The sequence below is a fragment of the Rana temporaria genome, chromosome 4, assembly GCF_905171775.1.
Source record: "Rana temporaria chromosome 4, aRanTem1.1, whole genome shotgun sequence".
Classification (NCBI taxonomy): domain Eukaryota; kingdom Metazoa; phylum Chordata; class Amphibia; order Anura; family Ranidae; genus Rana; species Rana temporaria.
In genome coordinates this window covers 187444527-187470857 of record NC_053492.1, presented here as the reverse complement: position 1 = coordinate 187470857, position 26331 = coordinate 187444527, and the positions used below count along the sequence as shown (strand labels likewise).

At 41.6% G+C, this 26331-nt stretch overlaps 1 protein-coding gene across 1 annotated transcript in view; it reads right to left on the bottom strand.

The window, feature by feature from the left end:
• Positions 1-26331, bottom strand: part of LOC120936829 (probable cation-transporting ATPase 13A4) — a 129037-nt gene that overhangs the window by 67124 nt on the left and 35582 nt on the right. Inside the window, exons 6-11 of the mRNA XM_040349528.1 lie at positions 22813-22882; positions 20998-21132; positions 15538-15610; positions 9836-9967; positions 4059-4229; positions 3753-3910 (exon numbers count right to left, since the gene is read on the bottom strand). Of these exons, the coding sequence (XP_040205462.1) occupies positions 3753-3910; positions 4059-4229; positions 9836-9967; positions 15538-15610; positions 20998-21132; positions 22813-22882 (739 nt within the window). The remainder of the gene's footprint in view (positions 1-3752; positions 3911-4058; positions 4230-9835; positions 9968-15537; positions 15611-20997; positions 21133-22812; positions 22883-26331) is intronic.

Here is a 26331-nt window from a genome sequence, read left to right as displayed (position 1 = left end):
GAAGAGCAACAACTGGCTGTGTGGATCATCTTAATGAAATGCTGTTTTCAAGACAAACAACTGTGGATCAAGCACCCATGAGCTCTACTGTTATTTCTCTGTATGGGTAGTAGCACTCTATTTGTTTTGTGTGTGTGTATTACAGTAAAAGTGACATTCAAGAAAAAAAAATTGCCAGCACTTTATATTTTCCAGATGGCTCCTTTTTTGGAAAAAAATGCACGGGGAGCCCCCCAAAGGTCCCCCTAAACTTCTGAAGGGTGATCATGCAATTTTTTTTTCCAAGAAAACTAAGCTGCCAGGAAACCATTATGTACCAATAATTAAAATGGCATTTCTTTCCTTGTGAATATTAAATTAGCAATATAACATTGTAAACAATGTACATGTGTTCCACTTCACTGGCAAGTTCAGGCTATCCCCAAGCATATTAATTAAAGGAATTTTACATAATGTTTTACTTTAAGCATTATTAAAATCGCTGCACCCAGCTAAATAGTATAATTTAAAAAAAAGTTTGCATCTTGCACATGTTTGCAAATTTTTTCAGTATCACGCAGGAAACTCAAATTTTATCTATTTGCCCTTTAGCCCTGAAAATGGCCAGAAAACAATTAAAGATTGATTCCAATGGGGTTTGGGTTTACGTTCAGAACTTTGGGACAGTTCATATTGGGGGAGATTTACTAAAACAGTTACACACAGAATATGGTGCAGCTCTGCATATAAACCAGTCAGCTTCTAGGCTTTATTGTCAAAGCTTCATTGAACAAACTAAAGTAAGAAGCTGATTGGTTGCTATGTACTGCTGCACCAAATTCTGTTTGCACCTGATTTAGTACATCTCCCCCATTGTGTTTGTGGATGTGTGCTGGTAAGAACAACTGTTTTCAAATCTTTAATTATTTCTTCCCAATTAAAACTAAAATATAAAAAATGTATGTATTTAATTCTGCTATCAAGTTAAACCCCTGTATGTCCCAAGAAGCACAATGTGTGATAACTTAAAGGGGTTGTAAAGGTACAATTTTTTTCCCCCTAAATAGCTTCCTTTATCTTAGTGCAGTCCTCCTTCACTTACCTCATCCTTCGATTTTGCTTTTAAATGTCCTTATTTCTTCTGAGAAATCCTCACTTCCTGTTCTTCTGTCTGTAACTCCACACAGTAATGTGAGGCTTTCTCCCTGGTGTGGAGTGTCGTGCTCGCCCCCTCCCTTGGATTACAGGAGAGTTAGGACACCCACTAACACACAGCTCTTTTTTCTATCTGCAACCTAGAGAGCGTCCTGACTCTCCTGTAGTCCAAGGGAGGGGGCGAGCATGACACTCCACATCAGGGAAAAAGCCTTGCATTACTGTGTGGAGTTACAGACAGAAGAACAGGAAGTGAGGATTTCTCAGAAGAAATAAGGACATTTAAAAGCAAAATCGAAGGATGAGGTAAGTGAAGAAGGACTGCACTAAGGTAAAGGAAGCTATTTAGGGAAAAAAAAGTGTACCTTTACCAGCTTCTGCATTGGAAGTTAGGACATTTTGACTATTTTAGGAAGCAGGGACCTCTGGGAAAGTGGCTTTCTCGATTTTCTACTTCTAGAGTAAAAGGCCATGTTAGGTGTAATACAGAATACAACACTATACACAGTAGATCTGGGATGTGAACTTTAAGGTACTAAACCGAAAAAGGTAAGGTTGCATTGCTGAAGCAAAAAACAAAAAAACAAACACACACATTCTATACTTAAAATAGAACTTTAGTCATTTTTTCAACTTTCCATCTATTAAATCTTCTGCCCTTGTTGTTTTAACTTTGGATAGTAAAACTTTTTTTTTCTGCCAGTAAATATCTTATACAGCCCACTTCCTGTTTCTTGTCTGAGGTTGGGTTACCTAGACGTTTCCTCCTTCTCCAGCTTGTGGATTGGAAGTTAGGACATTTTGACTCAGAAACTATTTTAGGAAGCAGGGACCTCTGGGAAAGTGGCATTCTCAATTTTCTACTTCTAGAGTAAAAAGCCATGTTAGGTGTAATACAGAATACAACACTATACGCAGTAGATCTGGGATGTGAACTTTACAATTGGGGAAAACAATTATGTCAAAACTTCCTAGTGTCATATTATGTGTGATGACCTCTTTTTCATTTCCAGCCAACGCAACAATCACAGTGTAATCCTTTTCTGATGTTGACCCGGTGTATGTTATTCTGTAATTATAGTGTGGATTTCTTGTAAAATGTATTGCACAGTAGTAAATACCACATTTTTTTCTTAGACTTAATTTATATTGTAATCTTAAAGCGAGCTACGTGCTTTATAGTATGACTGTACAATCACATTTACTTGTAGCCACCTAGATTTATCAAAAAAACTGAAACTGAACTCTAGGCAAACAATCAAATACACATATAAAATACGGTACCTATAGGACATCTGTTTTAACTATCAAAGGATTTGTTTTTCTGCCCCTTCAGTTCTAAGATTTGCACTGCTCTGCACACAACAACCCTGCCCAACGTAGTGACTTAGGGCCGTATTCAGAAAGAATCGCGTATCTTTCTGCGGGCATAGCACATCTCATATGCGCTACGCCGCCGTAACTAAGTCAGGCGAGTACCGTATTCAGAAACAATTTGCGTCCTTAGTTACGGCAGCGTATCGTATATGGGCCGGCGTAAGCCTGCCTAATTCAAACTAGGCTGGTAGTGGGCGTGTTGTATGAAAATGTTTCGTGACCCCACGTAAATGACGCGCTTTACGAAAGGCGCATGTGCGCGCATGTTCAGTATCACATCGAATTTTCTCCCTAAGATACGTCAGTACCGTATTCAGAAACAATTTGCGTCCTTAGTTACGTCGGCGTAGCGTATATGGGCCGGCGTAAGCCTGCCTAATTCAAACTAGGCTGGTAGTGGGCGTGTTGTATGTAAATATTTTGTGACCCCACGTAAATGATGCGCTTTACAAACGGCGCATGTGCGCGCATGTTAAGTATCACATCAAATTTTCTCCCTAAGATACGTCGGCTCAATGTTTAGGCAACGTGAACGTAACCTAGGCCCATCCCCATTCACGGACGACTTACGCAAACGATGTAAAATACGACGCTGTTCCGACGTTTCCGACGTCCATACCTAACATGACTTACCCCTGCTTTATGAGGGGTAAAGTTACGCCAGACCGACGCCTTACGTAAACGGCGTATATAGATGTGCCGGACGGAACTACATTTGTGAATCGGCGTATCTATGTAATTTGCATATTCAACGCAGAAATCAACCGTGAGGCATATCTGATTCTTTGAATCAGGCGCCAAGATACGACGGCTCACACTCAGACTTACGACGGCGTATCTGTAGATACACCGTCGTAAGTTGTATCTGAATCCGGCCCATAATCATTAGCTGCTTTTTGCAGTTTCACTTTACATTAAAGGTCTCCCCACCCTGTGAATGGAAAGTGATGGGCAAAGCAACACATTGATCTGTTAGCATGCTCCTTACACTGCAGCACACTGGAAAAGCTATCTGTGCTTCTTCCCCTTCCCATCTCTGAGCACTGCTGTATAGACTGTACAGTGCACTGCAAGAGGCTGATACCAAGTCAATTTCAGGTACTTTCTGTATGCTGCTAATGACGTAGTAGTGAATACCTAGCTGCATTAATTTGTGCCTTTAATATCTGCCTGGAGTTCAACTTTGACTGTAGCAGAATAAGGAGAAAAGGTAAAAATTACAATTGTATGGGTTATATTACCTTCCTCTGTACATATATTGTAACCGCATAGATGATTCCAATGATGGCCAGACATGCCAGGAATATATAGAACCATCTTACGTCTCTGTCTAATTTAAAGTTTAATGGTTTTGGATATAATATGGATCTCACCATGTCACCTTTAGTTGTATTGAAACCTATGATAAAAGAAAAGAAAAACATTTCAAACTAAAGCTTACATTTGTTGCACTGATGACTGTAGGGAACATTTTTTTGGTAAATTATTATTGTGAAAAGAGAAGCATAATTTTTTTCTGAAAATATACATGTCCATACTTAGCTCACCTGTTCTTAAAACTATAGCTTTGGCTGGGCCCTGTGCAGTGGATTCAGTCTGTATTACTTCAGTTCCGCAAAACAGAATATGGCGTTTATAATCTTCTCCACTGTATTGTTTCCACGGCATTGTTTTGTCTAGATGTGGCAGCTGAGTTTTTGTCACAGGAATAGATTCTCCTAATTAATATCAAACAAAACAAAATGAAAGTGTAATATTGAAACTCTGGAGATCCTATATGCAATTTGTGCACACTGAGTCTCAGGCCTCGTACACACGACCGAGTTTCTTGGGAAAAACCAGCAAGAAACTTGCTGGGATTTTTTTTTTTGCCGAGGAAACCGGTCGTGTGTACATTTTTCGACGAGGAAACTGTCGAGGATCCAGTCGAGCCAAAAAGAGAGCATGTCTTCTTTTTCCTCGACGGGAATGGAGAAACTTGCCTTGTCGAGTTCCTCGACAGCCTAACAAGGAACTCGATGAGGAAAACGATGTGTTTCGCCCGTCGAGTTCCTCGGTCGTGTGTACGAGGCTTAAGATCATGTTCACAGAATGGTCATTACTGCCAGCAGCTGCTCTTGTAAGACTGCCTGCACAAGCCAATTTGTTCAAATGCATGCAAAAAAGGTAAACTCAACATTTTTTTCAGTGGAGAACGGTAAAGTGTGTCTGTTCTGGAACAGGCAAGGTTGGGGATATTACAATCAATGCTGAAGATGTGTAGTATTTATGTATTTTTAAGTAATTATGGAGCTCACCTTCCTCTCGTAGAAACTTTCAAGAGGATTGAAGCAAGACTTGCAGTAGAGGTCTTGGACTTCGAGAAGTGGAAGATAAGCCCAGGAAGCTGGGCAAGTCTGTCAGGCCGGAGGACTAGGGATGGTGGATAATGAGCTGTGGCAGTATGGAATGGGGGGCTAAGTACACTTGAGACACAGTCATTTAACTCTAGCAGTTTGCGCTTGAGTTCCACAGTAAAAGGTCAAATGACCAATGCAGTTTTAAGCTGGCCATAGACAGTTTATTTTTTTCTGTTCAGTCAGAGGGCTGAATGGAAAAAAAAAAGGAAAAAAAAAACAGATTCCTCTATTCACACAGACAAGGTGTCCCAATTGTTTGGGGACATCAGTCAGTCCCAACCCCCCCCCCCCCCCATTGGGACAATGTATTGTGACAGCGGCTCCCACTGCTGTCAGGCTACACTTATCAATGCCTTTATTTTAGATGCCATGACTAAATGCAAAAAAAGAAATTTGCATTTTATTCATAACAACATCATGCAAACATAATCAGACATATGGCATGTCTGATTTCTAAATTTTTGTACTCAATGAATCTTAAACTAATCTCATTGCATGTCTCTTCTGCAATAAAAAATCTGTATCCGGTTTTTGAAAGTGCACCCCAGAATTACCAGTGCAGAAATGAATGACTTACCAGGCCAGGGTCCCAAAATAAATTATACCACCTTACTGTTCAATGCATTTTAGTGTTTAAAATTTTAGTCAGTCATTTATCAGATTTGTTTACGATTTTTTATTTTTTTCTGTCTCACTTGCTAAGCAAGGTGGCTTCCCACCCAAATCCCAGCAAATAGTATTTCCAGTCAAGTCTAGAAGTGACTGACTGATGTCCCCAAACAATTTGATCATTCTTACTGTGCCCCAGGATATAGTATCATAATTTCTAGTCAGTCAAAAATTCTGAATAATATAGACTTTTCTGGTTCACTTGATAAACAAGATAGTGGTAGGGCACCTGCCCAATTCCCAGCAAACAAAACAGAAAATGCCCCTAAAAAATTAAGTCACTGTATCCCAATGGGATATTGATTGTTAATTTAATTGTATTCAATTATTCAACTTTAGGCTTTTAATTTCTCCACTTACTGAAGAAAATGGCTACCCGCTGTCATATGTCTCTTCTTCCAGCCCACACTGTCATTCAACTCAGCTGCACAGCCTTCAGCAACTCCCAGGGAGCACCTGGACAGGCTGAATTTTATTTTGGTTATTGAAGGATTCTCCTATCCCCCTATGGGCTAGTCCACCCCTGTACACATATTGGGGGAGGAGAGGCTGAACATCTTTATCCGAGAGTCTGCTGTCTTATTCAGCGCAAAAATTCCTTCCAATCTGACCTCACACGACAAGATGGCTGTGTTAATTGTTTAGTCAGGATCCAAGCATTACAATTTTGCCTTGCTACCCTGATTGAGCTTCAAGTTTGAAAATGACTTGCTAAGCTATTGCTAGACTTTCCAGGATTCGCAGGTTTGTTGCACAATGTTGATGGGAACAAGGGTCTCTTCCCCACATCCCTTTGCTGTAGTTGTCGGAGTCTATGGGCATGGTGGCTTATTGGAATTTCGAAGCCCCCTTCAACAAGAGGACCCCCAGATCCTGCCCCCCCATGTGAATGAGTATGGAGTACTCATCCACCATCTACCAAAAAATACAGTGTCCCCCTGATGTAAATCCATTGTCAATCACACCGCCCACCACATCCCAAAAAGAGTAACAAAAAAACACTGCGCCTTTATTGATGGCCGACAGCCGAATGCCTCCTCCACTGTTTGACAGTCCTTATATAGGTAAGGGCAAGACCACCTAGTGATATCACCTGGTGGCACTGCCTCCTTGTGATGTCACTGACCCAGCATGCACCGGTCCATGACATCACCAGGTGACGTCACTGGGTGGCTGCCACTTCACTACATAATAACTGTCAAACAGCGGAGGAGGCATTTGGCATTTTTGTGTGTTTTTTTGGGTGTGGTGGGCGGTGTAATTGACTGTGGATTTACATCAGGGGACACTGTTTTTTTATTTTTTAATAAAGTAATTGTCAAAAACTCTGTGTTTTTATTACTTTTTGACACTTTTTTGGTGAATCGGTAAGGGTAAGGGCTTTCTTAAAGGGGGCTTTAAGCCACAGCCCAGGGTTTGGTATGGTCTGGGGGGGGGGGCATGCATTTCTTTATGTATTTAGTACCCGGGTTCCGGCAATTGCAAACGCAAGTAAATTTAAATGTGATTTGACAGATTGTTTTTATTTATTTAGAAATGTCATTTTTGCTGCAGCATGTTCTATACATGGCACAATTGCGCCACTTTACAGGCAGACTAAAGAGACTCCCCAGGCACTATATTTAAATGATTTTTTTATTGTTGCACTTTAAGCATCATTTAAATCCCTGCTCCTGAAAAAACAATCATTTTTAAAAGTTTTTTTTGCATTGGTACATGTCGCTAAGGGAAGTACCCACACCCCCATACCCCTTTTATGGGCAATTACTTGCATAAAAGGCTTCAAAATGGGCACTTTTAATTGTTCTTGTCCAGCTCCCTTAGACTTCAATAGGGTTTGCAGTTCGGTTTAGAACTTTTCCCCTGTTCGGGAGTTCTGCTGCGAACCGAACAGGGGGGGGGGGGGTTTGTTCGGCCCATCTCTACTAATGAATCACTTAAAATACACCACACTAGCTGTGACAGCATACAAATGATAGACTGCATACGACAGCAACAAAAGGTAGATGCCATTGATCAGACCTTGTACTGCCACCCCTATCTAGAATTTATAGATAAAAGTATAGTTGGCCAGTAGATTTTTTAACAAACATTCGTATAAACATTCACATGAAAATTCTCAGTACATTTGATGACTTGAAGAATTTAGTTCAAAGGTACTTCGATTTTTTGTTTGCTTCTAATATTCAATTTTGGAATTTATGTACTTTCCCAAATGAAAAACAAATATACTATTAGAAGTTTGTTCGTTCAGGAAATTTTTTCCATCTTGCTCCTATATATTTTCTACTCGCTGAGTAGAAAACTAACGTTGATTTGACCCTACATCAACTCAGTCAGTGTTGATGGGGGAATCCTTTTCATGGCGCTATTGTGTTCTCTTTGCGCAGGGAGCGCGGGAGCCATCCTTGCTGGGAGAACACAGTGATTATTGCCAGCGGCTATATAAGATTCCAGGCATCTATGAGTGGCTTTAGTAAAAATCTAAAATGGGATAAGACTCCTCACAGTCAAACCAAGCTCAACGCAGGCAAAGCATATCCTACTTCAAGTAGAAGAATAATTTCCACAGACTGAAACATGGCTGTGCAATGAGAATACCAGTGTCCCCCATTGTATGGGGTGTGTTATCGTTAGAGAAGATATTTAGATTGACTACAGCTGGATGTGTAAGCAGATCACTTACTTATGTATTGTGTTATAATCTGTTTTGTACCTGTTGGCTTGTTTTCATTGTATGCTGTTTTTCTTGGATTTTGCTGATTTTTTTGAATAAACCTTGTGGATTTTATTAGTACCAGTGTACCATCATCCAGCTTCTGCTTCGGATGCCCTGCACTGTAGTTAATCTGTATATGGAAGTGGTGGGGGTGAACTCATTCAGAGGAACATCACTAAGTAATTGGTTCAGTTGAATGATAAATGCGTCACGATTACAACATTTGAAGTGCAATCTTTTAGTGAGTATACTACTAAAACATCACTTTCCCCAGGAGGATACACAGAGTAACAAATTACTATTAATGTACTGTGTGTTTCATGCCACGGATGGTAGTGACTTAGACAATAAAATCGAAATGAAACCTACTCTTACAGAACAGTATCTACTTATTAACTTTCTCCACACAATGGAACACAAATTTACTTTTAGGACTCTGCAACACTGGGCTGAGAGGGCAACAACAAACACAGAGTCATAAAACAGGATAAAGAATACAGACATCTCAGGAGTTCCTTGAAAGTTTATGGTTACTCAGACTGGAATTTCATTGAACTATTGACAAGGTCAAGGAAAAGCACATGACAATTACAGTAGACAGAGGAAGAAGCAGAATATAGAAAAATAAAGTAATCTCATATGTAGCTGGAGTGTCAGAAAAACTCAAAATTAATTAATTAATTAAGCTTTGTCTTTAAAGCCCACTAATACACTTAAGCCACGTACACACGATCAGTCCATCCGATGAGAACGGACCGACGGACCGTTGTTATAGGTTAACCGATGAAGCTGACTGATGGTCCGTCGCGCCTACACACCATCGGTTAAAAAAACGATCGTGTCAGAACGCAGTGACGTAAAACACAACGACGTGCTGAAAAAAACGAAGTTCAATGCTTTCAAGCATGCGTCGACTTGATTCTGAGCATGCGTGGATTTTTAACCGATGGTTGTGCGTACTAATGATCGGTTTTGACCTATAGGTTAGCAATACATCAGTTAAATTTTAAAACAAGTGGCCATTTTTTTAACTGAAGGTTAACTAACCTATGGGGCCTACACACGATCGGTTTGGATCGATGAAAACGGTCCATCAGACCGTTATCCTCTGGTTAACTGATCGTGTGTACGAGGCCTTAGATATACTCTTGTAAACCAGAAAGGCCCATCACCCAAACACAAGCAAAGCAACATGGTTAATATACTGTTGTGCACTGTAATGGGGTATGCAAAAACCTGTACAAAAGGGGGGATAAAACAACTTCTTAACAAACAGATAGCCAAATTTAAGAGGATGAGCTCTGTAGGTCAGGAATTAGCAGTATACCTACACCTAAAAAATGATAGCCACATTCTTTTGAGGGTAGAGAGGTGCACATTTTGTACAGAAAAGAACACTGGTTTGCAAGAGGCATGAAAGTGGCCATCCGTGTCAAAATGGAAACAGTGTCAATGTCAAATCTGAAAACAGTGTACATGTGGCATTGTTTTCACTTGTGGTCAACTTTTAATATATAAAGGATAGGATATAACTTACCTGTTAACATTCCCTCGTTCACAACACATGTCCCGTTGATTAAAATTGCATCACATGACATAAAAAAGTTCTTGCCAGTTAAAACAACAATGTCCCCTGGAACCAAATGGCGAGATTCAACTTCGCTGTAGTCTGCAAGGAAATACATGTGGGACTGATGTTGTTAAGCTATTTATTAATTAGAGGAATATTTCATAAACATTATTTTTTGTACTTTTTTTATAAATCTCTTTTTTTCTTTCTCATATACAGATATACATTTCACATTTTCATTTATTAAAATCACATTAATCATTTTTGTACTTACCGTAAAATCTTTTTTTGGAGTCCATTGATGGACAAAGATATTCAGAAACTGTTGGGCGTTTAGAGCCATACACCCACACCTGCACGGATGTCACATTAGGAGCAGTGGCTGTGTCTGTGCAGCTTCTGTATCCCAATTGATAGCTATGCGACTGCCTGCATGAAATACACATTCAGCTCAAGAGACTGACAAGTGATGCCAGGAACTTCTTGGTCTGGAGAGGCCATCATAGTGTTTTATCCCAAGTCCAGGCTCCCAGACTTAGTATGGGAGGCTGACAAGGACTGGGAGGCAACAGAAAAGAATAATACTGTATTGGGAGAGGGTTCCCTGAACATACTTTAAGCCCCAAAAGAAGAAGGAGTAAGAATGTTCCTGACAAATGAGGAAGGGATCAATGGCCTACAATAAGTGGTCTTTATAAGCAAAGGTCTTGAGCTGAGTAACCTTGCCAGTGAACCACAATCATCAATAAACACAAACAAACTGACTCTTAAGAAGCTGTTGACCACTAAGGTCAGGAGACATCTCAGAGGAGGTGCAAAGCTGGTGGGTACACTGAGAGGTGTAACCTCAGTAATGCAACTAGGTCCAAAGGCTTCATGTAAGATGTAAGGCCTCAAGTACTAAAAAATCTGAGCAGCTGGTGCTGACAAGGGCATCAGGCAGCTCGAGGTGACTAGGTCACTATAAGCAGAGTGGAACTGACCAGAAAATGGAGATTCATGTGATGCTTCAAACTCAGATGCATGAGCGTAATAATGTCTCCAGGCTGGGTGGAGGGAAAAAGGTAATCACATGAGCACATTCAAACCTCCCCCCAAAAGATGATGTCAGCACTTGATCCCTTGACCTTAAAAAGGGGTTGCAAAGGGTGAAGCTTTTTACCTTAATCAATTCTATGCATGAAGGTATCCCCCTAATACTTACCCAAGCCTCATCTTGATCCAATGATGTACACAAGAGTAGTGTCTCTCCCAGGTTTCTCCCTTTTTATTGGCTGAGACACAGCAGTGAGAGCCATTGGCTCCTACTGCTGTCAATCACAGCCAGTGAGGAGGGAGCTGGGGGCAGGACTAAGCCAGACTCTGTGTGTCCCATAGACACACAGAGGTGGCTCAGAAGCAAGCACGCACGAGTGTCCCCAGAGCAAGCAGCTTGCTCTGGGGACATATGACAAGGGGGAGATGATGGGATGTGGGGTGAGATAAAGAAATATAGATAGACAGAGAGCGAGAGAGAGAGAGAGAGAGAGAAAGAAAGAAAGAAAGAAAGAAAGAAAGAAAGAAAGAAAGAAAGAAAGAAAGAAAGAAAGAAAGAAAGAAAGAAAGAAAGAAAGAAAGAAAGAAAGAAAAATAGATACAAAGAAAGATAGATATAGATAGAAAGATAAAGATAGAAAGAAAGAAAGATGGATAGATAGATTTACGGAGCGATCCCCGCTGAGCTTACGGACACATGGAGGCAGATCATTACTGATCTGCCCCGTGTGAAAGGGCCCTAACTCACTCCTCACTCTTTCCATCTCTCTGTCCACCCCCCTCCCCATCACTCCACTACTATGTCTTTCCATTATAAAGAAAAAGAAATACTCCAATGCGCTTCCACAGCAAATTTGCTCACTACTAAAAATTTATGAATAATAAACACCTTAAGACCATCAAGCATAATAATCAAACATATAATTATCATACATTTTATAAAACACACTATACAACACCAGCACTTTTCATCTACAAAACCAGCCTGATCTGTGATATTGCTGCTTCTGCCTCCCCTCTCCTGGCATGCTGGGATTTGTGGTGCCACAGCCTGACACATGAGGTGGTCATACAGGAGAGGAGACTGTGCTCGGTGAGCAGGTAAAAGGTAGGGACAGGGAGGTGTAATAGAGATTGAGGGAGATCTCAGAAAACATGCTCCCTTTAGAAGCAGAGCAGTTCACAGCCACACATAAAAACGATCTTGTGATACAGCATGAGAAGGGGGCCTACTACACACTACACAGAGCCCATACTCTCCCCCTCTTCCTGCCCACTAAGATAAGCCACTAACAGGACTGTCTGCATGTTGTTCAGCTTACCTTAGGATAGGCTGAACTCCGTCTTCCACTGCAGGCTGCATGGCTCCACTCCTCCCCCTCTCAGCATCTCCTGTGAGGAACTTGAATAAGGCGCACTGAGAGAAAGGGGGAGGGTACAAGTGACTGCACTCTGTCAGATCACCAGAGACTCTGTCTCTCGGTCTCTGTCGGCTCCGGCCGGGAACTGCACATGCGTACTGCATCCCCCTAGATCGGAGCCAGTCCTGATGGGGCCCCATTAGCACTTGTGGCCCCTGGGCACTGCCCAGGTGTGCCGCTCGGTAAGACGGCCCTGGCCCTGGGGAGAGGTGACATGCGGCCCGCCGAGGGTCGTTCGCGGGGGCCCCAACCGGCCCGTGGGCCGCCGAGGGCCGTTCGCGGGCCGCAACCAGCCCGCAGGCCACCGCGGCCCACCGGGCATATGCCCGTTTTGCCCTATGGCCAGTCCGGCCTGGATATGCCTATGTACATCACTTGTATGTGGGTATAACCATCAACGTTTTTATTTTGGAAAAAAAAATATTTTGGTAATGCGCTAGGTGGGTGCGCCCTTCTCTTGCTAATATTTTACAACTCTCAGTGCTATAGTAGAATTACAGCCGGGAAGTGGTTTTGTTATCCTGACTGTGCGTCATATGAGATTCAGCAGAATAAGCCACGATTGTGCGCCCCTGGGGGCACACAGCGCGGCGATCGGTGGTGTAGTGTGTCAGTCTGACACACCACATCACCGTTCTCTGTAAAAAGCCTCTGTCAGAGGCTCTTTACCACGTGATCAGCCATGTCCAATCACAGCTGATCATGATGTAAACAGGAAGAACCGAGTATTCATACATCTGCAGTACATAATACAACTAAATCAGCTAGTAAAATTATACAAAGATCAATAAAGGGTCTATGTAAAAGGACAAGACACCACAAATGACACTGTATTGTTTGTAATATGATTGTCTCCTGTTATCGTCAACTTCATCATAGGATCAAAGCTTCCATGAATAAAACTCGATCTATGAATGGAGGACATTTTATTCATCCATCCACCCATCAACTCATAGATTTTTTTACGTTTTATTGAAGGAGGCAGTAGTACATCTTTCAATGAATTGAGGAGGTGACTGGAAATAACAGAAATAGTCAGCACTACTATGCATAGCAGCAAAAGGGACACATTTCATTAAATGTAAGCAATGTCTCTTGTGATTTTTTTTTTTTTAACTATTTGACTAAACTTAGGCTTTAAGTTTGTGCTTATTTCTCAAGCCTCGTACACACACTTGGTTTACTCGACAAGAACCAGCAAGAAAACTGCTGGCAGAGCTTTCTTGCCGAGTATACCGAGCGTGTGTACGAGGCTTTCAGGTTTCTTGTCAACAAAACTGCCCAAAATTTTGATGAGAAAAATAGAGAACCTGCTCTCTATTTTCTCGTTGTGATTCTCGGCAGTGTTTTCCTGCTGAGAAACCCGAGGGTGTGTATACTTACCTGTCACCGTGGAAACCTGCGCATGCTCGAAATGACTTTGATGCATGCGCTGTAGCTTCCTAGGCATAGGTAGAGTGCAGCAAGATGGCAGCGACGGGATCGAATGTGAGGAGCGCATGCTCATCATACGCGATGACATCACTGCGTTCTTGCCTTTCAAAATAACCGTTCTTGCCTTTCAAAAATTAAGTACAAAAAATAAATGTTGATCCTGTCAGAAATGTCATATACTTTGAAGCTGTGAGATGAACTGAAAGCAAAAGCAATTTTACTTTAAGGCTTCATTTCCACTGGCGTTTTTACAGCCACTTTTCTGAGCGTTTTTTACAGCTTAAAAACGCCTGTCCATGTTATTCTATGGCATCATGCCCACATAGACGTTTTTGAGCTGCAAATGGCATAGGCGTTTTTGAGCTGTAAAAAAAACGCAGGACCAGGGCGTTCTGAAGCTCCAGAGTAGAGCTGTAAAAACGCCAGAAACGCGCGAAAACGCTCAAAAACGCGCAAAAACGCGACCGCGGCATTTTTAAAGCTGCAGCTCACAAATTATTTATTTATTTTTTTTTTCTCCTTACAAAATAAACATGGACAGGCGTTTTTAAGCTGTAAAAAAGCCTAACAACAGTGGCTGTAAAAACGCCAGTGGAAATGAAGCCTTAATGTCCTCATGCTTTGCAAATAGGAAAACCTAGTCTTTTACCAATGGAAAGTGTTGATACACCAGCATACATCAAGCATAGCAGGAATAATTATTCAGCATTTTATAAAATGTTAATGTAATCACGCATAAACAAAATCTAACAAAAAATCTAACACACAATACTTGTAAGTGCAGGTGCAGCGCTTTTCCCCAATGGAATACAAATAATAAGTGAAAACATAATAAGTGCCAACCTGTGTTTGACCAAAGCTAATATAAATCCAAATAAGTGCAAAAGTCCAACTTAATACAAATGTGAAAATTCTAATAAAACATTCCCAATTCTTGCGCAGGTGTAACAAAAATCCATTCTTCCAAGGTGTGAATTTCTCCAAGTAAGTTCTACACTACTTTGTGATAAAAGGTGAACACTTACCAAATGGTAATGACTCCAATTTTCGAAATGGTCATAAACAGCATAAAAGGTTTGTCATCATAGGGGGACCCAAAGGAGAAAAATAGGATTCTGCCAGTATCCACAATACTGTTGGAGGAATAACTTTTGATCGAATATGCACAAGAATTAGTAATGTTTTGTTTGAATTTTCTTTCATAGTTGTATTAGGCTGGACTTTTCACTTCTTTGGTCTAGCATATATTGTCACTTATTATGTTTTTACTTATTGTCTGTATTTGATTGAGGATTGGAGCTGCAATTGCACTAAGCTATAATTAGCATTGTACTGTATATTGCTAAATGTGTTCTGAACTTTATATAGAGAGAACAGAAACATAGAGTTAGATAAAGTTAGAGTGTGTGTTAAAGACAATTAAGCCTTTGCGTAAAGAGTCAGTCACACAAAGCTGTTTTTAAGTTGCTGAGATGCAGCCAGGAGATTAGAATTCCAGATAAATTAGTTTGCAAAAGAATGCAATGCTGCAAAAACTACAAAAGAAGGGCCATGAATTAGAATATTAAAATAAGAAACGTTATTTGAAAATATCCCAAATGTAAAACTTCTATGCCCTGGGACACATACAATAGTGTGGGGATTTTATGCCACCACTATGTATTTAAAAATTCTAATCACGTCATATACTTACGATAATAAAGAAGACTTTTTCTTATTAAACTTAACAATTGTATGCAATATACACCATTATGACTAGGAAGGAATCAAATTACATACCTCCATTTCTTTGACAGACAGTACATTTCATGTTGTTATGAGTTTTGACAAGATTGTGGAGCTTTGTAGACAGCTGTAACAATATTAAAAAATATTTGCAACAAATTCATTGTATCATTAATACTATTGGTTTTCTGGTATTTCTAGTGATGAGCACATATTAGAGAATCTGCTTTGCCAGCAACTACAGCCTTATGATCTATTTTTCAAAAGCTGGATAGTTGTAGTTTGCTTTTGTCTCCCCACCCATCTTTAGAGCTAACTTGACCTAGGGGTTCAGTTCATGCCTATAAATCCAGTCTTTCACCATCTCCTTGCCCCCTTACTCTCTAACCCAAATGTAAAAAAATAAGAAAACCAAATGGGGAATTTAATATCTAAATGACCCCTAGAGGAAGATCATGGGTTGAGAATGCAATCTACTCAATAATGAAGTACTCCAAATTCTTACTGTGCAAATTATACATTATACAGGGGTAATAAAGGGTTTTCTTAGCATATCAGTCAATACTGGCAAACATTTGAGTACCTCTAAACACAGTCATAGCTGCAGATCATGGGGCCCCATATTAGTGTCAGCTGTGTTCCAGGACAGTGGCTAGTGAGGCACTGGCTAGTATCAGAGACATATACACACATTACATGCGCCACAAATGTTAGAGCGAGAGCAATAATTCTAGAAATATATGTCCTCTGTAACTCTAAACATGTAACCTGTAAAAAAAAGTTAAAGCGTCATCTATAGAGATTTTTAAGTACTGAAGTTTGACGCCATTCCTCGAGTATGTACAATTTTAAAGCGAGACATGTTAGGTATCTATTTACTCTGCATAATATCATATTTAATAGTATATATAAAAAACAAAAATCGGCCTAACTTTATTTATTTTCATATATTTTTGATTTATGAAACAGTTTCTTACCAAAAATAATGTGTTTGCACTGCAAATACCGTGTAACATAAATAGTTGAAATGACCACAATTTTATTCCCTAGTGTGTCTGCTAAAATATTATGTATAATGATTGGGGGTTCTGAGTAATTTTTTAGCAAAACAATATGATTTTACATGTAGGAGAGAAGTGTCAGAATTGGCCTGGATGGCAAGGGGTTAATTACCATAAGTAAGTAATATGCAAATAAATATTATATATTATGTTTAAGATAATTTACTATATTTTCAAAAACTGTACTCAAGCAGATAGCTTAATGGACACATTACTGAAGCTTGAAGCTATAACTTTAAACCAGTCATTTCACAGTAAATAGATAAATAATAAATCATTAGCTTATAACATATAGAATAATAATATATGATTTAGCCTGTACCTTTTCAGCAGCAGCAGATTCTCATTCTCCCTCTTGTCTGTGTGAGAAAAACATGGGATTATGGGTAAATCTTATACACATAAACTCATGTTTTTTCCTTGTAGTTAAGAGGGCTGGGCTGGAAGGGAGCATTTTTCTTTTAGACACACGCCCCCTTCTATGACACTGCAGTTGGAGGCATGCCTCCACTGCAGCATTTTTATTGGACAGCTTGGGATAATGGTACTTTACCATTGGTCCAAGGCTCAAGCTGTCTATTGTGCTCAGTGCCTCTGACAAAAAGTTAGGGGAGGCACTGTGAGCTCATCCTCTCAGTCTGCTGCTAACAGAGTATGCCAGCTTGTATTTCAACTGGTTGCTCTGTATGTAGTTTCTGACAGGCTGCACAAGGAGCCCCGTATCTCCAGAACCATAGATGATAGGAGCCTATTGACCAGTGGTGGGGTAGGACTTCAGCTACCTACCCCCCAAATGTGGGGTCTCTGTGACCCCAGGTCACCGAGCTACGACTCTCGAAGTCGATCGTTTTTTTATGTTCATGGGAGCTCTGCCTCCCCTGACTGCATGTCCCTGTTTTGTTATTACTGCCTTGAATTTAACTGAGGTTTTTCTAAATCAAGGAGAGATAGCAAGAAAGCTTTCAGCATAGTAAGAACACTACCAGGGACCAGTGCCGTGGATATTAGGTGTGTCAGGAGAGAGGGGCCAGCAGTGCTAGAAATGAACTTTTAACCATAGTTTGTCTGCAAATTACTCTGTCCCTAGTGGCTTATCAGATTTATTTTTTAGCAAGCAAGTGCTAGTAGTCCTAAGTGGTCTAGTGCTAAGTGGCCAGTACAGGAAAAAAAATTGTTGCAGTAGCAGTAATAACAACTATTATAATAATTTATATAATGAAACAATTGTTTGGGCTCATGCACACAATCACTCTATAACCCTAAAGCAAACATCTTTAAAGTTGAAATTTAGTTATGGACTTTTTTTGCATTGTTACAGTAGTCCAAGCTTGGCTAGTATAACACTGCAAAAATGCATGTGCCAAATCTGGCTAATCTCTTTGGAAGCTGGAAATTACTACAGTGTTTATTACAGTGATCGCCGCTAACTTTCAGGTCCCATGCAGAGCGGCTGCCCTGCTACATAGTGAACACATTATCTTAACAATAATCTAATTGGAGATTATAACTTCATTGCTCCACCTCATTCATGAGAAAATGCAAAGTGTTCTGTAGATGGCATCTGTGCCAAGCGGGTAGCCACCTGGGTTCAATAAGCAGCAGAGCAGCTGCTCAGCACAGGACTTGGATACTAGAGGTGATCACTGTAGTAGCAGTGCCTACTACAGTGATCCCAGTTTCCTTGGCTATCAGCCAGGCATGTCACTTACAGTGGCGAAAATAATTATTTGATCCCCTGCAGGTCTTGTAAGTTTTCCCACTTACAAAGTAATGAAGGGTCAATAATTGCTATCATAGGTGTTTTTTAAATCATAGAGACAGAATATCAACCAAAAATCCAGAAAAAACACATATGATACAAATGTTATAAATTAAGTTTCAGTTCAGTGAGTAAAATATGTTTTTGATCCCCTACCAACCAACGATAATTCTGTCTCCCACAGACTTGCTTACAGTATGTGCTCATGTGGTACACAGATTAGTCCTGTCAATTTTAGAAGGTGCTCCTAGTAACAACTCATTATGTGTATAAAAGACACCTGTCCACAGAATATCTTTCTTCTTTCAAACATAACCATCACAGGCAAGACCAAAGTGCTGTCAAAGGACATCAGGGACAAGATTGTAGACCTGCACAATTCTGGAATGGGCTACAAAACCATCAGCAAGAAGCTTGATGAGAAGGAGACAACTGATTATTCACAAATAGACGAAATACAAAATAACCATCAATTGCCCAAGAGCCATGCAGTATTTAACCTCACGGGGTAAGGTTGATCATGGAAAAGTGAAGAAGACGGATGTACAGGCCTGTCTGCAGTTTGCCATTGAACATCTAAATTATTCAGATAAGGATTGGGAGAAAGTGCTGTGATCAGATGAGACCAAAATTTTGCTCTTTGACATTATTTCGACTTGCCATGTTTGGAGGAAGGAAAGTGTTGACTATGACCAGAACACCATCCTTACAGTCAAGCACGAGGATGGAAACATTATGCTTTGGGGCTGTTTCTCTGCTAAAGATACAAGCCGACTTTGCCGCATTGAGAGGCCAATGGACAGGGCCATGTATTGTAAAAAAACTTGGATGAGAACCTTCTTCCCTCAGAACACTGAAGATGGGTTGTGGGTGGGTCTTCCCACATGACAATGGAAGATGCACCCAAAACATACTGCCAAGGCAACAAAGGAGTGGCTCAAGAAGAAGCACATTAAGGCCATGGAGTTGCCTAGCCAATCTCCAGACATTAATCCTATAAAGAATTTATGGAGGGAGCTGAAACTTTAAGGCCCCGTACACACGAGGAGACATGTCCGATGAAAACAGTCCGCGGACCGTTTTCATCGGACATGTCTCCTGGGAGCTTTTGGTCTGATGTGTGTACTCACCATCAGACCAAAATCCCCATGGACAGAGAACGCGGTGACGTAGAAGACACCGACGTTCTCAAACACGGAAGTGCAATGCTTCCACGCATGCGTCGAATCAATTCAACGCATGCGCGGGATTTCGGGACGCTGGTTACACGTCATAACCAGCGGACAAGTCCGATTAGGTGTACTAACCATCGGACATGTCCGACGGACATGTTTCCAGCGGACAAGTTTCTTAGCTTGCTAAGAAACTTTTGTCCGCTGGAAACCTGTCTGCTAGGCCGTACACACGGTCGGACATGTCCGCGGAAACTGGTCCGCGGACCAGTTTCAGCGGACATGTTCGACCGTGTGTACACGGCCTGAGTTGCCAAGACAGCCAAGAAACCTTAAGGATTTAGAAAGATCTGTAAAGAAGAGTGGATCAAAATCCCACCTGAGATGTGTTCAAACCAGGTAACCAACTACAAAAAACATCTTACCTCTGAGATTGCCAACAAGGGTTTCTCCACCAAATACTATGTCATGATATTCTTGGGGATCAAATAATTATTTTATAACATTTGTATCATGTTTTTTTTCTGAATTCTATGCTGGACCAATGTAACCATGCAAAAATAGCCATACATTTTCAACTTCAGGTATACCTTCCCAATACAGATCTTTTTCAATTCTGTATTTTTTTTTTTGTTACAAAGGTCAGTTGTCGTATCAGTTTTTGGCTGAGGGAACATACTGGGATTTTTTTGTTCTGCCTTAAGAAGCCTAAGGCCCCGTACACATGAGCGAACATGTCCGCTGAAACTGGTCCGCGGACCAGTTTCCGCGGACATGTCCGACCATGTGTACGGCCTAGCGGACAGGTTTCCTGGCCTAGCGGACAGGTTTCCAGCGGACAAAAATTTCTTAGCATGCTAAGAAACTTTTCCGCTGGAAACCTGTCCGTCGGACATGTCCGATGGTTAGTACGACTCATCGGACATGTCCGCTGGTTATGACGTATAACCAGCGGCCCGAAATCCTGCGCATACGTCAAATTGATTCAACGCATGCGTGGAAGCATTGCACTTCCGTGTTAGAGAACGTCGGTGTCTTCTACGTCACCGCGTTCTCTGTCCGCGGGGATTTTGGTCTGATGGTGTGTACACACATCAGACCAAAAGCTCCCAGCAGACATGTCCGATGAAAACAGTCCGCGGACCGTTTTCATCGGACATGTTCGGTCGTGTGTACAAGGCCTTAGGCATACAGTGTTAATTTCAGAGATAATCAAATGTTCCTTACTGCTCAGAGAAAGAAAGTGAGATTCAGGACAAATACCAAAAATGTTGTTGTTGGCTCTTCTTGGCTGTTAATCTCACAGGGTACAGGGTCAGTGTCAATACAACCTCTCCAACCCATAATTATACAGTATTGGGTCTGTGTTATTTTTACCTGCACATAGACTCTCAATATTACCAGTATAGGTCGGGCAAACTGTCACTTATTTCTAGTTAAGATGATGACGATATTTGTTACAGCACAAAATATTATTTTATAAGTGGATAATTTTGTAATTTTGTATATTTATACAACTTACCTTTCGGAGTTCAACAAGTGATACAGTTATATTACAAGCACATAAAATCAGAATGGCTACTGCATAACCCAGATATCCCTCTACTAGCATAAGGGTAATGGCAAAAAACTGGTATATATACAGCATATCTAACACCTGTCAAAAAAAGACAAGAAAATAAAATAATCTGTCAATAACAGTTAACAGTAAAGTAATTATATTACCACGTATACACTTTTTTTACAATATGTAGGATTTATTATGGCAGGACTTGTATTACAAATTACTATTATGCCGCGTACACACGATCAGTCTATCCGATGAGAACGGACCGGTTAACCGATGAAGCTGACTGATGGTCCGTCGCGCCTACACACCATCGGGTAAAAAAACGATCGTGTCAGAACGCGGTGACGTAAAACACGACGACGTGCTAAAAAAAACGAAGTTCAATGCTTCGAAGCATGCGTCGACTTGATTCTGAGCATGGGTGGATTTTTAACCGATGGTCGTGCCTACTAACAATCAGTTTTGTCCTATCGGTTAGGAATCCATCGGTTAATTTTAAAACAAGTTGCCTTTTTTTTAACTGATGGTTAACTAACCGATGGCACCCACACACTATCGGTTTTGACCGATAAAAATGGTCCATCAGACCATTCTCATCAGTTTAACCGATTGTGTGTACGCGGCATTACAAGATTACGCTAATAAGGAATAAAACTTTCTGCTAAATATTATTAAATTATTTTATTTATTTTTTACTTTCCCCAATGACAGTCTAAATGCACAAGTCTGGATGTTTGTTGCAGATACATAAAAATAGGAGTTTGACAGACCAGTTAGGGCAATACCCATGGCTTGATTTGGGTTCAAACTTCAACAAGACACTATCTGCATGGCTAGATTTGTGGAAATACCTAAGACAGCAAAATACAAGGGAGGTGGTGAAGCATTTCTAGCTTTATTTTTTAAATGCCTTTTTTACTTATTTATTCCAGCAAGGAGGATGAATAAATAACAATTAATAGGATTATTACCCCTATTTTAAAAATGTGTGACTATTACCATATTTATTTATTACCCTAACTTTAATGCCGCGTACACACGATCGGTTTGTCTGATGAAAACGGTCTGATGGACCGTTTTTATCAGACTAACCGATCGTGTGTGGGCCCCATCGGTTATTTATCCATCGGTTAAAAAAACTAGGAACTTGTTTTAAAATTAATGATGGTTAAAAAACCGATAGAAAAAAACGATCGTCTGTGTCCATCTGTTAAAAATCCATGCATGCTTAGAATCAAGTCGACGCATGCTCGGAAGCATTGAACTTCATTTTTCTCAGCACGTCGTTGTGTTTTACGTCACTGCGTTCTGAAACGATCGTTTTTTTAACCGATGGTGTGTAGGCATGACTGATGGAAGTCAGCTTCATCGAATATCTGATGAAAAAATCTATCAGACCGTTTTCATCGGATGAACCGATCGTGTATACAGGGCATAAGAGGGAAGTTTCAGGAAAAAAAATTCCCACAGCCCCCTGCGTATATCACGCAGGCACAGTTTACCCTCTATTATCAGGGTAAAAAAGTGAGTGTTATACACCAATAAATACAGTATTTATACAAGAAAAACCAACCTATTTTTCTGTGCTGCCTAAGCATGTGCCCTTGTGCCTAATTGTAAATATTGCCCTTGTCTTTACCTTCACCAATGTGCATTGCTAACGCTGTTTCTGTCTGTTTTTCTAATTATAATTGGATGGCTATTTCCCTGTAGATCAGTTTAAGGTGTGAATTTGTATACAGTATAGTTATTTAATAATTTGATTACCTTATATAAAAACAGTTTCCATAGTGGGGCAACTTCTACTTCAATTGTGTTGTAGCCACACACTAATCTCCTAGAACAAATAATACACAATTAGTATCATAACAACTAAAATATCTCATAGAACAACAGACTGTAATTAATAGTATCAACATTTAGTGTTATGGTTTCTATACACTAATTATTAGAGGGTAATTGCTGGTGATGTACTGGTGTATGCTAACTACCCTCCGGCACCTCTGTCTTTTGCTTCTGTTTTGTTTTTCTACGTGGATGAAAGCTGGAAATAAGAAGTGTGGGCAAATACAGTACTGAAAGTGCAAATTACCTTAAATGGGAACAATACTATTTAGAGCTGGTTTCCTAACCCAATGTTTCTCAACCTTTTTTCGATCAAGACACCCTTTAAAATTATGCACAATCTTGGGGCACTCATCCTAAAATGTAAAAAGCTAATAGTTTTTTTATAATATAGCAACATTCACACATGTAGGACACCCAACATTAGAGATGATTTACTCTTCCAAAGAAAATACACTTTTGCACACTAGTATTCACTAGTGTTCCAATGTTTCTCTTCTCCCTCAGCTAATGTGACCCCAGTCCTGACAGAGAGGGGCAGGGGAGGGCAGTGCAGGCACCAAACGTTCTCCTTATCAACCAATTACATCATTGGTTGTTAGGATGCCAGGGGCTAGAAGGTTGTAATGGTGCACAATGAAAACATGTGGCTTGATGTAACTAAAAGGCAGGCTTTATCCACCCACTGGCCTGTATAAGAAAAATTAGGAACTATAGGCATTTGGCCAAGGCATCCCTCAATAAACCTGAAGGCACCCCAGGGGATAAAAAGGCTATGCTAAACTGTCTTATATAGTACATGTTTCCTATGAAGATTCCCACATATTGTTTCAATACGTATCCCTTTGGTAATTTTCTCTGTGTAATAATTTGCAGCATGTGTACAGTAGATGGCATTACAATCATTTTCAAACCATTTATTCAAGATGAACTGAAAATAGTTCTATCAAAGATTCTGACTGAATCTAATCTTGGTGTAAAGATGATACAAGTCTGGCCAATGTACTGTATGTCCAGTGACCTACTGACATTGCCTGACCCATAATAAGTGTAAGCCCCAAATTAAGAAGCAGAGTCTGTTAGTTATGCACAACAGCCAGGGGAGGGCTGGCAGGGGGGGCAGGGTGGAAATCTCCCCCCGGGCTGGTGACACTATGCACAGCCAAAGGCCGCCACTACCAAATGCTGTTTTTGCAGAGCAGGAATATGCCTGCTGGAGCTCTGTTAACACAGGTCACGGCCGCTGCTTACCTCCCACTGCGCAGCCGTGCCTGTGTCAGCTCTGAGGTAGATGGCTGCAAAGCTGAGCTATGTCTCGTCTCACACATAGCTCAGTCTCAGCGCACACCAGAGCTGACATCCCCTTCTCTCTCTGCACAGACACGAGGAGAGCGAGAGCTCATCTGCTCCTCCTCCTTCTAAGTCTGCCCTGCCCACACTCCCCGGGCATGTGTGGGCACTGGACAGGAAGTTTGAACCCAAAAAAGCATCAGACAACCTGCCTGCGCCTCAGCCTCCATCCTGTTAAGCTCACCCTCTCTAGTCTCTCCTGCCTCCCAGTGTATAAAAAGGGGTGCTTTGTGGACTTTGATAAAGGGGAGGGGGTCAGGCTTTGGTGAGCAGAGACCCTCTTTACACAATAGTCCACAGCATGCACCCTTAAATCAAGTTTCCCAGAACACCCCTTACATCAGATCTGATGTATATGGGGTCTGTGCGGACTCTGATGTAAGGGGAGCCTCTGTGCGGACTCTGATGTAAGGGTAGGCTCTGTGCAGACTCTGATGTAAGGGGAGCCTCTGCGCAGACTCTGATGTAAGGGGGGCCTTTGTGCGGACTCTGATGTAAGGGGGGCCTCTGATGTAAGGGGGGTCTCTGTGCGGACTCTGATGTAAGGGGGGCCTCTGTGCGGACTCTGATGTAAGGGGGGCCTCTGATGTAAGGGGGGCCTCTGTGCAGACTCTGATGTAAGGGGGGCCTCTGATGTAAGGGGAGCCTCTTTGCAGACTCTGATGTAAGGGTAGGCTCTGTGCAGACTCTGATGTAAGGGGAGCCTCTGTGCGGACTCTGATGTAAGGGGGGCCTCTGTGCGGATTCTGATGTAAGGGGGGCCTCTGATGTAAGGGGGGCCTCTGTGCAGACTCTGATGTAAGGGGGACCTCGAGGCGGACTCTGATGTAAGGGGGGCCTCTGTGCGGATTCTGATGTAAGGGGAGGCTCTGTGCAGACTCTGATGTAAGGGGGGCCTCTGTGCGGACTCTGATGTAAGGGGGCCTCTGTGTGGACTTTGATGTAAGGGGGGTCTCTGTGCGGACTCTGATGTAAGGGGGGCCTCTGATGTAAGGGGAGCCTCTTTGCGGACTCTGATGTAAGGGTAGGCTCTGTGCAGACTCTGATGTAAGGGGAGCCTCTGTGCGGACTCTGATGTAAGGGGGGCCTCTGTGCGGATTCTGATGTAAGGGGGGCCTCTGATGTAAGGGGGGCCTCTGTGCGGACTCTGATGTAAGGGGGACCTCTGTGCGGACTCTGATGTAAGGGGGCCTCTGTGTGGACTCTGATGTAAGGGGGCCTCTGATGTAAGGGGGGCCTCTGTGCGGATTCTGATGTAAGGGGAGGCTCTGTGCAGACTCTGATGTAAGGGGGGCCTCTGTGCGGACTCTGATGTAAGGGGGCCTCTGTGTGGACTTTGATGTAAGGGGGGCCTCTGTGCAAACTCTGATGTAATGGGGGCCTCTGTGCGGACTCTGATGTAAGGGGGGCCTCTGTGCGGACTCTGATGTAGGGGGGCCTCTGTGCAGAGTCTGATGTAAAGGGGGCCTCTGTGCAGACTCTGATGTAAGGGGGGCCTCTGTGCAGACTCTGATGTAAGGGGGGCCTCTGTGCAGACTCTGATGTAAGGGGGCCTCTGTGCGGACTCTTGTGATCATGAAAAATCTTAGACTGTGTTCCTCGATCCATCACTTTTCTACGCTCTATGGGCCACTTGACTGGACTTGCCCCCCAGGCCTAAGGCTGCCAGCCCTCACCTGACAACAGCATACTTTCATTTCACACAGTTAGGATATAGAGCACAGAATACATTCCATTTGTATCTATGCACATTCCACACATTCCAGTATTTACAGCAATGACATGATCACAACTGCAAAGTAATTTTTAGCGACTTTCCTTGAATATCGTGCTGCTAATAACAGCATTCTGTAATTATGATGCTATTAACAGTAGGCAAAATCATATTGAACCCAATGTATATAACATCCATAATATATATGCAAAAAAGCCCAACCTGTAAAAATAATACTTATTTCAAATTTCGTCAGGAAGCACGGTGGATTGCGAAACGCGTAGGGGCTTCTGGGTTAACGTTGGACGTCATACGTCACCTCCCGCCTTTGACCCGGGTGATTACTGAGGCGTGGAGCGCACGCCAGCCGAGGGGAT